The sequence below is a fragment of the Parasteatoda tepidariorum genome, chromosome X1, assembly GCF_043381705.1.
Source record: "Parasteatoda tepidariorum isolate YZ-2023 chromosome X1, CAS_Ptep_4.0, whole genome shotgun sequence".
Lineage (NCBI taxonomy): Eukaryota > Metazoa > Arthropoda > Arachnida > Araneae > Theridiidae > Parasteatoda > Parasteatoda tepidariorum.
In genome coordinates this window covers 48440063-48457967 of record NC_092214.1, presented here as the reverse complement: position 1 = coordinate 48457967, position 17905 = coordinate 48440063, and the positions used below count along the sequence as shown (strand labels likewise).

Here is a 17905-nt window from a genome sequence, read left to right as displayed (position 1 = left end):
AAAAAAAATTAATTAAAATTAAAAAAAGATTGTGAAAAATATTTGTATTTGAATTGTAATTGAAAGAAGAAAATTAAATACGTAATAAAAAAATAAAATCTTGAACTCAAGGTTTTACTTTAACATAAAAAGTTTTAAAAATTAGCAAATCAATTTTAAAAAAATTAACAAACTTTATTTGATCTATAGAGAAAATATAAATTTATTTTTAATGTAGTTACTTTATATGAATTACTTTCATATGACTACATAGTAAAATTTTATAAATTTAAATACTCTGGTTATTATTAGTTCTCTAAATAATCAAATCAAAATAATAAACAATTCAAGATATAATTAGAAAAAGTGCATGTTAAATAAAATGATAAAACTATTTTGAAAATAAATAAAGTCGTTTTAGAGTTAAAAAAAATATTTTTTAAGTTTTTCTTAGAAAGAGAAAAAGCATAATATAAGATGAAGAGTGAGTTTCTTCTGATATCTTTTGAAAGCTAGTTGACCCCCGCAGGTTGCAATCCCCCTTCTGCGACAGTGGTTAGTCGATTAGTTTCGGGTTACACACACGCACCCCCACAAAAAATGTAGGGGAGACAGTAGAACGGGTTTTGGAGGTGCAACATATTTCGTCCCTTTTCGAACCTATCCTTACTGAAGGTTAGAATTGAAATGAAAAGGCCTCTTTAGGTATTCTTTGGCCAAGCTCTCCATATTTAAAAGGGCACCACCCAAAAACTACTGCATAGAATTAATTTAACTTTTTCACACACAAGCCTTGCTATATCAGCTCTCAAAACATATAATGATAATGCTGCTTAAGTGTGAAGTTGGGTTCGAAAAAATACAATTAAATCCTCTATCGGAAAAACGAAATTACTTTACGAACAACCCGTTATTTTCTTGTTATTCTTTAATTTTAAACAACAGCTGTAATGAAACCAAGAAGACTCTTTAGTGCAATCTGTTCCTACGAAGAGGGAGAGATTGTGCTTTAGGGTAAGAGAGGTTAATAATAACTATAACCAAATTGATAACCACACTTAAATGAAATTTTTGTAAGGGTTTTGTAAACTTGTAATTTTCGAAGCAAATATTTCAATTAAATTAAAGAACCAGAAAAATGAAAGAAGTAATTATAGCGAAAAATTGAAGTATAAAACTAAAAAAATTTTTGCTTAAATGCTTAGGGGGCTGCTCAAAAGATGCCATACTTTGTCTAGTTGCATTGTTAGAGTTTTAATTCTAAAATTACGATAAAATAACCAGCAGCTATCTGTCCATCCAATTAGCCGTAAAATTTTCAAAAAGGAGTATTTCTTTACTTTTACATGCTTGAAATCGTTTACAACAAGCATGATTTAAAAACCATAAAAATGGAATTTAATTGGACATTGGAGTCAGGTTAAGTTACGCTTTTTGTTGGGTAATGGGTATTGGTGTTAAATTATGGTTGAGTTGTCAGGGGTCTGGTTAGAAGAAATTTGGGTCCGTTAACGGACCCTTCACAAAATATCTTTTCATAAAAATGGACTCTTCACAAAATATTTTAACTTAAAAACGGACCCTTCACAAAATGATTTTTTTTTTAATCGGACCCTTCACAAATTTGTTTATCTTCATTATTGTTTTGTTAATCAAATAAACCCTTCCCAGGGCAGAAAACAAGAAAGGTGGATGCAGACGAATTAAGTTTTGTCTTCGGCAGACGATTTTTCCATTATTCGTCGGAAATGAATATTCTGCGTTCAGCAGTATAGGCTAAATACCAAATACATGTATGTTGCATCTCTAATTTAGAAGCAGCAATTGCTGCTTATTTTTGAAAATCTAATTTTTTTATTGTAATTTTACAGTGATCTTGTATCGATTTACAATTTAAAAACTCCTTGAAAAAGTTTTTTGCAATAACCGGACCCTATTTGCACAAATTCATAAAAGCGGACCCTGGTTGAAAGAATGTGAGTAATTTTTTCACAATTTCACGAAAAAAGGACCTTTTACAAAATGTCTGGACGGACCCCTGGTTATGCTTTGTTAACTGAACCATAAAATGTGCCTTATTTTGTTTAGCTAGTGGTACCATCTATCGGAAAAGTTGGAAATATTAGACTTTTTTGTCTGAAACAGCTCTGTGTTGCTGCCATCTATGCGTGTATGAGGGATTTGCGTTCCGATAGCCCAGGGTCACTAATTGAAAAGTGCAAGACACTGGCTTAAAGAATTTAGTAAATATTGCGGTGTCAACGCTGGGATTCTAAGCACCGTTCAGCTGATCGCAGATTAACACTCTCGGCTCAAATATGTATACAGCTGTAAGGAACAAAGTGGTTTCATAAGATGTTCACCAAACAGTTATTACTACAAGATAGGCATTCACTGAAGTATTAGGCATCCAATTATATAATGCTCTGAACATTACGTAATCCGTCCTAGCATAAAGACAATGACAATGCCCCATCTCTCCTAACGTTAGAACAATGCGCTTTTTTTACTGATTAGAAAACGCGCAACTCTCCTATTTTGGTTTTGGAGTTCGTATATTTTTTTATTTAAACATGACCACTTTCAGACAGAGTCAATGGTGTACTCCATATTGATATCCAAGATCTATAATTTATGAGAAATTATTTAATAAGATCTATGAAAATTTGGGCACTTGTTTAGTGAAAACAAAACAAAAAAATTCGGAATTTTTTATATTTCAAAAAAGAGAAGCAAAAAAAAAAAAATCCATTTTGGGCATCGCCAATTAATATTTAAGCAAAGAAGAAGAAAAAGAAATGTTATCAAAAATTGACAAATCATTTACGAGAAAGACAAGATAATTATCATAAAAACCTATTTGATTGCCAAAAGAAGCTCAGAATTGTTGGTAGAGAAGTTATCAGAAACACTTTCATCTTGAAAACAAACTGGTTTTACTGATTTTAATATCGTCTTTATCAATAGAGATTTGTCAGATATTAATAATATATTTGATTTTAACTAGCTTAAATATTAATTTGCAATCCTTAACGTACACACTTTTTTCCAAATTCTATAAAAAATATATTTAGGGTGGTGGTTATGTAACATCCTGTATAGGCAAGAACACAAATCATATAATAAAAAAAATGTTAACCTGGACAACTGGATAAAGATATAAAGATATACTTAATAAACTGGATAAAGATTCAGCATAATAATAAATAGCACCTTAAAATAAATACTATTTTAAACCATGAACCCTGAAAGCTTGATATTTGAAATTTGTTTGTTTTGTTTTAATATTTTTCCATAAATTTCAGAATTTCTTTTTGAAAAAGTCCTATTAACAATATAAAATTTTAATACAAAATATAAATTAAATTAAAAAATAGAAATGATTGTTAAAACTAAGCAATGTTTAAGATTATAGATACTAGAAGAGTTTGAGAAACATTAACAAAAATGATTTATAATTAACTTTTTAAATTATCTTCTTTGATATAATTGAAATAAAAATATAGTAATATAATAAAAATGTAGTATACTAATGAAAATGCAGTAATATAACTTTATTAGTAAGCTCAAATATAACTAAAGATAAAACACAAACCACGGAAAATGTTTTGAAGTTTTAGAATGTGTTCCAAATACATAGAATGTAGTTTAAGCATTTCCAACGTCTAATACAATATGAGCATTTACAACGTCTATTAATCATTACTATAACATTAATTCTTGATTAGAATTCAGCTTGATTTGTTGATGCTTGGTTTGCTTCAGCATAACAATTATTTAGTTTAAAGATTAATGTATTTTAGTGTCAAATAATTTATAGGGTATAAAAAACGACATTTTTTATTTGGTTATATTAACATTTTTGTTAGTTTTATAACAATAATTTAGTGTACCATTGGTGTCAATGTGTAATTTAGTGTCAGCGCAAAATTTCAACAGCTTTCTTATTGAATGTAAATATATGATTAGTTATTTTTTTGTTTTCATGTTGTGCTCACATGCAGTATAAAAATATCAGGGTCTTATTTACTTTGAAATTCAAAACTTACATGATGCATAGATCAGAAATTTTTTTTCTTCAAATATTTATTGACCAAACTGTATGATAAAAAACAAAAAAGTATAAAAAAAAGAACTAAACTATTGAAATCATTCCAAGAGTCAAGTTTAAATATTATCCATAATAAAATCGATTGCAAATTAATTAAACCAGAAATAAATATTTCCGGGTTTTAAGGTTCTACGGACATTAGAAAGGTATATAATATTTTCATTAATATTCTTCAAAATTATCTTACAAAGTTTTATGAAGTATTTATATAAAACATTGCTATTTAAGATATGGCTGAAGATTAAATTGCTTTTAAATATAAGGACAATTCAAAAATAAAATTTTACCTCAAGGCTACTTGAGCAATATTAAGTCCAGGGACGTAAATGAAATTTTACAAAAGAGGACTTACCCAAAAAATTAGCTCCAAGTGTTTTTTTGGTCTAAGAATTTTGAATGTTTCTCATAAAATATTTTTTATGCATTATTATAAAATCAATAATAAAATTTCGAAAGTTATAAATTTACAAACAAAATTTTACGAAGAAAAGTTCATTTAACCTAATTGATTTTGAGTCAATTTCAATATTTGAGTCAGTTACAAGACAATTACAATAATATTAAAAGCAAATGCCCATTAACTGCAATGAAATGGAATGTAAGATGTCGAAGGATATCATTTCTAATTTAAAAATACCTTAGTTCGGGATTTTAAGTTGAGCTCAGTAGGTAACGACCGATTATTTTTCTAACTATTTACTAGTTTAATTATATCTTAGAATTGTTAAATTTATGAACTTTATATTTTTGTTAAAAAAAAGTTACATAAAAACAATTAAGCAGTTACGTAATGCTTAATTCAGGTATTAGGAATTGATATTAATACTAAAAACATTTCAGGACGAACTGAAATTTCTCTTATGTCAATAAATAAATGGATAAATAAATAAATATGCATTTCCACATAAATAAAATCAACTAGCCTTAAATTTGATAAAAAATCGTCATAATCTTTATAAAAATCTTATTTAGGGAAAAAGTTATTTGTATTTGATTTCAACATAATCCATCAAAAAATGTTTCTCAGATATACCTAGACAGAAAAAAAAATATTGTGTCTTTTCTAGGCACTGGGACTACTTATTATTACTATGTAACTTATTGACGGAATGATTATTGAGTGTCTAATTGTTAACTAAGTTACCTAGTTCAACACATACATACATTCCCTTTACAAAAAAGACTTTTTTACAGAAGGTTTAATAACCTTTGTGATATGACAATTTAAAAATGCCATTTTATTACTAATATGTTTAAAAAAAACATGGCAACATAAAACACTGGTTAGGCTTAAAGATATTAAAAGAATAATTATTTTTAAGAACTACAAAACTAATATTTTTCAAATTTCTGTTGAATTATCTAAAGTTACATTGTTTAACAAGATGTAAAAACATCTCATATACAGAGGAACACATCATTGACGTATCCTTTGTTTTTTCCTCTCTTGAATATTAGTTTGCGACCACCATTGTGAATATTTTTAACACCTGTTTTTTGCAAGGATTCTGAAAATATATGGTTAGGGAGGTGATTAGGGAACACATTTCTGATGATTAAATGCTTTTTGCTCTCGTGTTTAAGAACAGACACTAGCAACAGATTCGCACATATTATGAGGAATGACAAAAAAAAAAGAAAGACTGTCTTTTGCCTTATAAGTTTGAGTCATATTTTCCGTATTGCAACCATATTTTGATAAGCTATAATCCAAATTTTTTGGGAAAACAAGTATATTTATTGAGAGAAAGTATGTTTTTCTGTCGGATTCTCTCACTTATTTAAAAGTTAGCACTAATTAATTAGCATACCTTAAGCATTTTTGAATCATTAAGAGTGCATCTTAGTAGTATGTGAAAATCAGATTATTATATCAAAAGTTATTCCAGATAGTTCGTTTTATTTTGTAGTTCACTGTATCTACCATCCAACTCTTAACTGTTAACATTTTAAAATAGTTTACTTTCAACAGACTCAACAGACAGGCCATACTGTTATACATCAAAATTTTTAAAATCATATTGTATACATAACATACATTGCATTCATAACACATAATTGAAGAGCTTAGTGAAAGATGGTTTTAAGTGATAGTTTTAAGGCTTTATGAACGCTATCTTTAGAAAATATGGCAACAGCAGAAAGCTCTTTACTAAACACACGTTTTTCATTTAAGAACTGTCTTATATGTAGGAAAACTTAAGTTCCATACATACGGCTGAATATAAAATATTTTTGAGTGAAAATTTTTAGTTTTTTTAGAATGTCACTTGGTACCGTTTTTTACTAAGCTCTTTAACTGCAAAAGTTAAAACACAAAAGTATGTTGATTCCAAAAACATACATTTCCCAAGACTGGGCTGAATCACACTCAAATCTTATAGATTTTTTACATTAATGATATATTACTGAAACTGGAAAAAGCAAAAAGAACTATTACGGATTCATTACCTTATTACTGCAACTCCAGTTCCTAAATCAAAACGAAATTCAAGATAACCATTCACTAAACTGAGACTTATGAAGTCGCCTGTACCGTCCATTTTATAACCATTGTAGAATAGAACACCATTTGGTCTATATGGCTTGAAAACAATTTGAAGCTCGATAAATGACAAAACAGTATTACTTAGACCAGGATACTGAAGATATGAAGAGCCATTAAATAAAGGTACAACAAGCTCCATGGCTGAAAATAAAAGTTAAATATTTTAAATATGGATCATAAAATTAATGTGAAATCAGAAAATGCCTTTAAATAATGTAAACTAAGATGTTGTGCTGTATAAAATAATATATAGTAAGATCCTGTACGATATCTGGACAAATATTAAATAAAAGATATTTCATAATTTCTGAATACTTTACTGTATTTTTTGACCGTCATATGTTATAGGGTCTGTGTTCAAATTACAATGCGCAAATCTTTAAATTCATAACAATATTTAATGCAGTTGCAACGTTCGTGGTTGTAACGTTTGTTGAAACCTCCTACTGCACATGTTCCAACTGCTATGAGTACAGGTCCGTAGAGACCATTTGATCCGTTGGTAGAAGCTCATAGGGAACCACTTGACAACTAGTCCAGACACAAAGCATAATCTTGCGTAAGTGCATAGGCGGTCTTGCCCTGTGAGTGACAGAATCCTGGGGTGACAACCAAGGCTTGGAACTCTTGGAATTGTCTATGCAGAACCCACTTTATGTCACTGGTAAGTACTCGATTGTATATGGATATAAACGATAGCGAGTCATCAACGGCATACAGGCTGCCCTTCGTTATTTTTTGCGGACTTCCTACAGCGTGTGCTGAACCTAATGGCTCAGGATGTGCATCTTACTTAAGCGGTGACGATGGAGTCTAACTAATTTTTAAAATTTTTTTTATATCCGTCGCTGAACAGTCGACCCAATTTTGGGTTTACGACTACTAATGATAAATTCCGTAGCCTTGTAATTTTGAACCAAAGGAAACTCAGAGGTTTTGATTTGTTATGGGAATATGGGAGACTTTGCGACTTGAAAGATGTAACGTGCATTAGTCACCATTTACTACCGGCTGGGATAGAACCCACGAACTCTTGTACATGGGCCCAGTGCCCTACCAACCAGGCTATCCTGGCCTATGAGTCTAACTATTTAGTCAGAAATGTTGAACTGAGTAGTTCACCACACTTTATACTACTGTACTCCTCAATGACCACATGCAGGACTTTGTTATCCTAGGCCTGTGGTTGTCCACTGTGTGGTTTATCACAGAGAGGTAAATCTCCCGACCTGAATTTTTGAAGTCAATGTCTAACAGTACGTTCATTCATAGCACCGTACCCAAACTCTTGACATATTTGGTGATTTGATGCAGTCGATGATAAGCACACTTTGAAGTCGTAAAGCAAATAACACCGAACAAGCTCCTTGGACGCTTCTATTTGTTTTTGCTGCTGTACGAATTACGATAGATGAAAGAGCTCAGTGGTTCTGCATTTATAACGACATATATTCCTACTATCAACCGACAGGTTTTTAAACCACGAGATACTATAATTTGCCAACAAAATTAACTTCCTTCAATGGTAAAGCAAGAAGGGGAGAACTTTATTATTGGTTACTTTGTAGTTAATGGACGTTTAGTGTGACTTGTAATATGACGTTAAAATTTCACGAGATACACTTTATGTGCTTGGCATTGTTACACCACGCTTTATTTTTTTTGTCCGTTATTATGGCGTTAAAATACATTATAAATATGTCATTGTTAATTAACCATAACAATTTGCCTTTTTTTCCTGCGTCAAGGACGAAACACAGTGATTTATCTTCAAAGGATTGCATAAATACTCAAACACCAACTTCTCTGGCTTCAGTTAGTTAGGCAACCCCACCAACAGCGAAATGATTCACAACCAATCACCTTTTTGGATGAATTATGTTTTAAAATTCATTAAAATTATGTATATGATAAGAAAAACGGGTCATCCTGAATAACTTTTAAACTAATGACCGGATCTTCTTGGTCTTAATGGTTCGACATGGTGATCTGAAATATGATAATTAATTAGTGCAGGGGATATTTTAAGTTATGAGATCAGACACAAAAAGTATTTTTCTGAATAAATATACCTTTTTCCCGACAAATTCGAATTTCTGACTCCTAGAATATGGAGGGTAGCCGCAATCTGAGAAATATGGTTTCCATAGTTTGGTTAGGAGATCAGTCCAAAGTTTGGATCCTTTAATATTAATTTTACTTTTTGCATACCGCCCCCTTTTTCGAGAACTTTTCAAGCGAGCTGAATTTATTAAATTTGTTCTGTATTATAATTATTTTATTAGTTATTATAATTATGAATTTTTTTTATCCGAAGATAATTCCAGCAAAAAATAACTTTCAGTAAATATTTATTCTTTTTTATTATTTTACTTAATAAAAGTTGAAATGTTTTTTTAAATGTAAGGTATAAGATTTTATACATCATTTTAGTGAATGAAATTTTATATGGCAGAATGCAAAATTTGAGCAAAATCGATCGAATCTTGAGAAACCAAATTTTAAAAAAATAACTTTTTTAAAAATTCTACATCTCAAGATTTATTCGACCAATTTCGCTCAAAATATGTATTTTACCATAAAAAATTACATTCTTTAAAAAATGTAATAACATACATTTTAAATTTTTTTCACTTATAGTAAATAAAATAATACTTATTTACTATAAGTTATTTTTTGCATGGAGTTATCTTTAAATAGACGAATTTAATAATTGAGTGCAAAAATGTTTCAATTCACTTAAAAAGTTCTCGGGATCTGGCGAAATACGCATTAAGTAAATTTAGCATTAAGGGGTTCGAACTTTCGACTGCTTTGCTGATAAAACTAATGGGACCACATATCCCAGATTGCAGCTACCCATATATTTTGACTCTCTGAAATCTGACTACGTGGAAAAAAAATTGTTTATGTAGAGAAAGCTCATTTTTGTGTCTGATTTCATAGTTTGAAATATCATCTGCACTAATTAATTAGCAAATACGAGGTCACTCTTTTGATCCATTAAGATTGAGTCTTAGAACTTGAGCATCCGATATTATTTAATTAAAAGTTATTACGAGTGGTCCGTTTTCTATATTGCGCACTGTACGTATGTACTATTTAAATATTATAGAGTCAAACACAACCTCTCTCGGAATCTTTTACCAATCTTCATATCTCCGACATGCTTGAAATTAAGATTAGGGATACAACGTAGCATGTCATGGATTATACGTATAGCATTTAAATCATTAAACAAACGTTCTAAACTTGAGCAAATTTCTCCTCCAAAAATCGAGCAATTCATCAGAGAAGTTTTACAATCAGAAATTCCTTCCTTTCTTCTAAGTCATTATTTAAGGCATTTTTCTTCAACACGGTAATGTTTGAGTGCATATTAGGAGAAAACTAGACTTCTTTTTCAATTAAGACCAAATTCTGCCATAGCGCCAGGTGAGGGTGTGATTTTGTTTTACATTATAAGGGTTGTTTAACCCCTTCCTTCTCGCTCCCGTGAAAATGACGGAGTGAGGTTTCGCCCTCTATTTCTCGCTCCCGTGATATTTCCGGGCTGGAGTGTTCAGTAGTAACGCGCCAATAAGAACAAAACTAATTCATTTTTTTTGCCCGGGAAAACATTTTATTTCTCCTTTTACACACCAGATGGCAGTACCAGGATATTTTTTAAGGTAATTGTAGATAGTTTATTTTAAACTAGATGTTAGGACTAATCAAATACGTGTATAATATACATGTATAAAAAAATAGGCACTTTTATGACGGTTTTCTTGAAAATTAATCGATCGCTAAGGGGTTAAATGAAAAGTGGATGCGTAGTGTGATAGCGTCAGAAATATTGCAAAGATAGCAGCGATATCATTCAGCGTTATAAAGAAATATAAGAATTGTGAACTGCAGATTTTTTATAACTAATTCACAAAATTAGCATAGTGAACGTAGGATTGATGCATTCACATCTAAAATGCAACAATCAATAGTATGACTTTTAATGCCAAAAGTTAGCTTAATGCAGTTATTCTTAGTTAAAAAGGTGTCTTTTTATCTTGAGTACATTTTAATATAAAGAACGATGAATAAATGGTATTTTTTTTGTGAAGGTGGGACATCATTATTGGATTTACAAGACCATGACAAGCAAACATCATGATTTCTATAGAATCCGTTGCTAGTGTTGATGAATTGATTTGAGAAAACCGAGGCACGAGTTACTACTCGTGATATATGTACAGCACTGTCTTTGAGGGGCGGGGATAGCCTGGTCGGTAGGGCGCTGGGCCCATGTTCGAGAATTTGTGGGTTCAAACTCCGCCGGCCGAAGACTCCTCGTGTAGTAAATGGTGACTGATGCACGTTAAATCTGTCGAATCGCAAAGTCCTCCATGTTCCCATAACAAATCAATACCTCTGGGGGTACTGGATTGGAGATCGATTGTTCTCTGATTCAGGTTAAAATTACGATCTTGTTGATGAATGAATGGATGTATGAATGGGTCCGTCCTATAAACGGGGGTGTGACGTATGGGTGTGGCAGAAATCGAATTCTTGGCCACAGATGGCGCCACTGGAAAATAAGAACAATCGCACCCCTCTGCCTAAACAGGCATACGAAAGCAACTGTCTTTGAGTAAAAGAACGGTGCAATCAATGGCAGTGGCTTTTTTTTCAAGATAGAAAAATATGGATATGTCGAGAATTAGGAGTTTTGCGAAGGGAATCGGGTGTACGTGTCTATTAATATTAGAGCAATTTGTATATTTCGAAATACCATATCGTGTTTTATCCAGATTTCGGTTTCAAACATTGAATTTACTAATACATATTTATACTAGGGTTGATTATATTAAATTCGGGCTGGAAACGATTGATTCGAGCCGCTTAACTGATAATTTTATTATGTATGCTATAATTTTCTAGAAAACGCATGTTAAAATCTGCAAATAAACACTGATTTCAACAAAGAACAAATTCTCCACAAAGGAGCTATCTTGAACTGAAAATTTCATAGGAAGCCTATAGGACTAATTGAAAATGAATTCTCATTGGAATGTCTTTGGGGGAATTTCACAAAATAAGTGGTCCAAGCTGTTAAAGACAATGCAGAGCTAACTAGCGACTACTCTATATTCATTTGAGTTCTTATCCATTTTCAATAGTCATGGTCATGGTCGTTTTATTCCAAAGGAAGGGAAATATAAATTTAGCCTAGACCAGTGGTCGGCAAACTTATTAGCCAAAGAGCCAAATATGAACGCTACAACAATTTTAAAAAAAATTTGGGAGCCAAGTCTGCTTGTTTAGTAAACGTTTATTTCACTAAATAAGTTGTACACTAAATAAAAGTAAATTTCATACTTAATAAGTATTTATTAATGAGAACAATGTGCTTGCATCTCCTTGGAAAGTTTGAGTAAGTCAGGTTTGTATGTTGTTTTTAATTTCAGGCATGATTCCAAGTTCTCATCAATATTTCCAATTCAACACAAAGACGTTCAAATTTAGAGCACCATGTCTCCTTGTTTTTTAAATGCCGCAATTGTATTTCAAAGCTCCCAATGTCAATTTCAAAAGGAGAAAATTTCAACTCGGTTATCGTAGCATTAAGAGGATTTTTGACAGATGCTAAAATTGCTCTGCTGTTTTTAAATTCCTGAAACCTGCTGAGATATGCTTCCCTCATATTTAAAATTGCTTTAAAATGGTGTTTATCAATAGAGGAATTATTTTCTTGGCGATGCTTTAGCAGGTTCAGAATGTGAAACAATGTTTCCCTTTCAAAATCCTGAGCAAAAATGGATAATTTGTTTTCTAATGTTATTACTTCTTCTAACATCGAAAAAATAAAGTTTCCCTTCCCTTGTAATTTACGATTAAGCTGATTTAGATGAGACGTAACGTCTACCATGAAATAGAAGAATTTTAATTTATCAAAATAAGATGTAATTTTTTTCTTACCAAGTTTTTTTTTAAATGAAAATATTATTGCGCCTTCCGTGGATATTTGTGCCAGAGCCGCGCTTAAGAAGCCAAAGAGCCACATGCGGCTCTGGAGCCGCACTTTGCCGACCACTGGCCTAGACAGATACAAATCAATTTCTTTGCTTTCCTGTTAGGAAAGATCTTCGACAAACTGGTTACGAATAGGCTTCCTTATTATTTCGAAATAATTGTTCAGCTTAAAGAAGGGAAAAAACAATCTCACTGGCATTTTAGCTCTTGAACATTTTCCTTATGTAACCTACGCATACGAAATAATATAATATTGCTGTAGCCCAAGATGATAAAAAGTGTTTTTAATAATGTAACAAGAAAGTTTACGAGTTTTTAGTTCATGAATCAATTCTTGCCAGTTGAATCAATTTTTAATGATCGTTGTCGGACTGAAGAACTTCTTTACTCATAATAAACATGATTAATGGAAACTTTGAATTCTTTTTAGGTGTCACTCACACGGTATCCAATTGTCCGAGACACGCATGTGAATGTTTAAGACGAACTGCCCGCTTATGCGTGAATCGCATATGCGTGCTATTGCATATGTGATGGCACGTAAGATCTCAAAAATTGATTCAATTGGGAAGAATTGATTCGGGAAATTACATTAATGATTTACTTTCATGTTGCCCTATTAAAAGCACGTTTTGACGTCTTGGGATTCAGTAAAAGTATATTCAGTAAAAGTATGCGTTGGTTGCTTAACAAAATTGATCAAGAATTTAAATGCTAGTGAGATCGATTTTTTCTTTCTTTATGCTGTATGATTATTTTGAAATAGTGAGTAAGCCTGTTCGCAACCAGTTTGTCGAAGACTTTTTTAAATAGGAAAGCAAAGTGATTGATTTGCATCTGTCTAGGGAAGATTAATCTTTCTCTTGCTTTGGAATAAAACTACTATGGCTTTTGAAAATAGGTAGGAACTCAACTTGAAGATGAATAAAGAGTTGTCCTCATAGTCAGCTCTGCGTTGTCCTTCTTAACAGCTTGAACCACTTATTTTGTAAAGTTCTTCCGAAGAGACAACCAAGAGAGTTCATTTTCAATTAGTCCTATTGACTAATTGAATATTTTCCGTTCAAGATAGCTCTTTCGTAGAGAGCTTGTTTTTTGTTGAAGTAAGAGTTTGTTTGCAGATTTCACTATACGTTTCTAGAAAATTCTAAGGTACATAATAAAATGAACCGTGAAAACTCAGATTTTTTAGCTTGAATTTAAGATAGTCTTAGAATAAATATGTACAGGTAAATTCAATGTTTCAGATCGAAATTTGGATAAAGCGTGATATGGAATTCTTTATAAACTGTAAATTTCATTTTGTTTGCGTGTACTTATACAGGGTTTTACGTAATTACCAACCTTCACATACAGTTTTAAAATCTTTCTCAAAAAGAAATAATAAAAATTATGTCTACTTTGGGTCACAAATTGTCATTTAAATGAAGAAAAAATAAATAATGTTATAAAAACTAGTTGAATCAGTATTGCAAAAAGCAAGATTGAAAGCAGCAAAACTAGTTTTAATGCCGTTTGAAAATTGTAGTTGTTTTGTCTATTTTCTTTTACCTCTATTAATCAAACAGATTTTTATTGTTTCAGCCGCGTTAATTTTTCGCCATGATAAGATAACGACGAAACAGTGTACATCATTCCGCTTATCAATTTGTGAGCTTCCAATATTTATATATTTTTTAATGTTATTTTTAGAAAGAATTCTAAAGATAAATATTAAAGATAGTGATTACTGAACACCTTATATATGTGAAGAATCAGTACAATTATTGAGAATAAACATTATTTTCGTAATTTTGCTGTTTTAAAAATATTTACTGATGCTACATATTTTGTTAGTTATATCTCTGCCGTATTGTGCCTTTTAACTGTAATTATAAAAAATACTTTTTATTTAATGATTCAATAAGAGTATCTAGTTGAATACAGAAATATTGTGCAATTAAAATAGCCTCAAATTATATTTAATTAACTATTAAATTACCTGTTTCACATTTGTCTCCTATATATCCTAATGGACAGAGACATACCCCATAATCAGGACTGGCTGCAACGCATTGTCCACCGTTCAAACATATCACTTTGCTGCAAACATCAGCACTGCATTCATCTTAAAAAAAATAATAAATATTATTTAAAAGAGTTTTAAAAAAAATTAACTGAAAGAATGAAATTTACCCCATATTTATTTGAGCGTAACTTTTTTAGACTTTAGATCAAGGGACTTCAAAAATATCAATCAGTTGAATAGTTTTTGCAATTACACTCTATAACAAAAAAATCGACGCACCAAGAAGCAATCATCCGATTGCTTTGAAATTTCGTATGCATGAATGTTTTGAACAGATATGCAAATGATTAAAATTTGGTGTCCAATGAACGAATAGTTTGATCTCTGGAGCATCGGAACTGCGCGTCCAGGAGACGTAATAAGGAGCAGTTCTTCAACGGTTGTTAAAACTTTCGGTTTGATTGCGATTCCGATTAGGTACCTTTCAACAACTTAAAAAATGCCTCGCTGCAGGATTCGCGCTCATTACGAGCAACTTTCAGAGTTTGACAGAGGTCGTATCATTAGATTGAAAGAGACCGGTTGGACAAATCGGAGAATCGGTCGTCATTTGAGTAGAAGCGATGCGGCGATTCGAAAATGCTGGCAAGGATGGGGGGGGGGGAATGACAGAGTTCAGCGTCAGGATGGTAGCGGTTGACCTAGGGCTACAACAGAGCGTGAGGACAGAGTGATAGTCCGAGCAGCTGTCACAGCGCCTTCTTCATCTCTCATCAACCATCAGACGTTCAACCCAAACACCAGTGTCCACCATGACCATTCACAGACGGCTGAGAGAGCGAAATCTAGGCTCGCGGCGACCGTTACGCCACATGCCACTCACGCCTGCACACTGCCGAGCCAGATTACAGTGGTGCATGGCTCGATCAGGCTGGAATGATGCCGACTGGGGACGTATAGTCTTTAGCGACGAATCCCGCTTCCAACTGTGTCCTGACGATCATCGAAGACGTGTTTGGAGACGCACAGGGCAGAGGGGGGATCCTGCCTTCACTATTGCACGCCACACCGGCCCTCAACAAGGCATTATGGTCTGGGGTGCCATTTCCTTTGACAGCCGGACCCCTTTGGTCGTCATTAGAGGTACACTTACTGCACAGCGGTACGTCGACGACATCCTAAGACCTGTTTTGCTACCGTTCCTTTTGCAGCGCCCTGGGCTGGTTTTTCAGCAGGACAATGCCAGACCACATACGGCACGTGTTGCTATGAACTGTCTGCAAGCTTGTCAAACTCTTCCTTGGCCTGCCAGATCACCAGATCTCTCTCCCATCGAGCATGTCTGGGATATGATGGGAAGGTGATTGCATCTGGCACGGAATGTTGATGACCTCGTTCGACAATTAGATCGAATTTGGCAGGAAATACCGCAAGAGACCATCCGGGAGCTTTATCGGTCTATGCCAAGCCGTGTGGCAGCTTATATCCAGGCTAGAGGCGGATCAACACCTTATTGAACGTGTTACTGTAACTCTGCAATAAATTATTCAATTGATCTGAAATTTTGATCATTTACTATTCTGTACATTGTCTTTCTATCCACCAATTTTCGTTTCAATCGGACAACTCCTTCGTGGTACGTCGATTTTTTTGTTATAGAGTGTATTTAAAGTTTTTATATTTATTTGAAGCGATTTTTTTATTATATAAGCTCATTAGTTAGAAATATATTAATTAATAATCTCATAAAAATTACGTAAAATGGTTTTTTTTTATTTAAAAAAAAAAAAAAAACCCTGAAAGAATGAATTTTACATCATGTTTATATGAGCGTAACATTTTTAGATTTTAGACCAAGAGACTTCTTCAAAAAATATCAATCATTTGAACTTTAAACAGTTTTTACAAACATTTTAACAGTTTTACATTCATTTAAAAAGTTCTTCTATTAAATAATCTCTAGGGTCTGACCTTTGGGAGTTGAGGGTTAAAGTTAAAGGCGGCAGACCAAGTGCTAAATTATTCTAAATGTATAACATTCAAAAATTTCTACAATTTTCCACTTTCAAGCGAACTTTTCTCTTCAAATTAAGAATGCATCATTGGAGGGGAGGCACACAAAATATTTTGGTGTTTAGAATTAAATTCCTATTATTTGTATTTAGTCTGCCATCCAATGCAATGAACTAATCTGTGTCTACTTTTCCTTACGTTTTGAATAACAATTTTTTTCTAAAACAATAGAATAATAGAATATTATAACTTAAAATTCTAAAAGAGTAGATTTTTATTAATTCAACTGTAAACAAATTAAAAATATAGAAGGATATATTTATTCATGCAAAAAAATTATTCTGGCAGAAGAGAGCGACTTAACAAATAATATACCAGAATCACTCTAAAATTGAATAAAGATATCAAATAAATTAGAAAGTAAAAATTAAAAATTTTTTTAAAAAAAAGTTTAAAGTGTATAACTATGCAGAGTAATAAAATAAATCAAAATCGGAACTCTTTAATATGTATTATTATTCAATGTAATGCAAATATAATTATTTATTTGTAAAAAATTATAATTATACACAGATAATAAAAAAAAGAACGCCTTTAATATGATTTTAATGATCGGATTTTCACATGTTAAGACTCAATATTAATGACTTGAGTGTCTAACCTTAAACATGCTAACTAATAAAAGCTGATGATATTTTAAGTTACGAAATCAGACGAATTTTAAGTTACGAAATCAATAAAATGTACTTTCTCTAAATAACCATATCTTTTTCGACGGAATGGATTCTTGACCCTCAATATAAGGGATGGGGTAGTTGCTACCCAGAAAATGTTGGTCTCAATAGTTCTTGCGTATTTTATCATTTCTGGAGAACATTTTAAGCAAATAGAAAATTTCGTGCCTACAATTATAAAATTCCCCTGTCCAATCATAATTTTTTATCTAAGGTATATTTTTACATCATTTTATAGTACTATGTCTCTTTACATGACAAAATACAAAATGTGAATTATATCTCATAGATCTCGAGAAATCAAATTTTAAGTATACGATTTTTTAAATTTAGTTAACTCAAAGACTATTCCACCGATTTCATTCAAATTTTGTAGTTTGTCATTTAAAATTACATGATTTCAAATGATATAAAATTCGTATACTTTACAACTCAAAATTTTTTCAACTAAATTAATAATAATTGATTATTTAAACTTATTTTTTTACATGGAATTATCTTTG

General features: G+C 31.8%; 1 protein-coding gene across 1 annotated transcript in view; it reads right to left on the bottom strand.

Moving 5' to 3' along the window:
* The window catches only part of LOC107439395 (EGF like, fibronectin type III and laminin G domains protein pikachurin), a 232032-nt gene that overhangs the window by 24336 nt on the left and 189791 nt on the right, over positions 1-17905 (bottom strand). The window contains exons 7-8 of the mRNA XM_016051983.3: positions 14629-14754; positions 6542-6779 (exon numbers count right to left, since the gene is read on the bottom strand). Coding sequence (XP_015907469.1) covers positions 6542-6779; positions 14629-14754 — 364 coding nt within the window. The remainder of the gene's footprint in view (positions 1-6541; positions 6780-14628; positions 14755-17905) is intronic.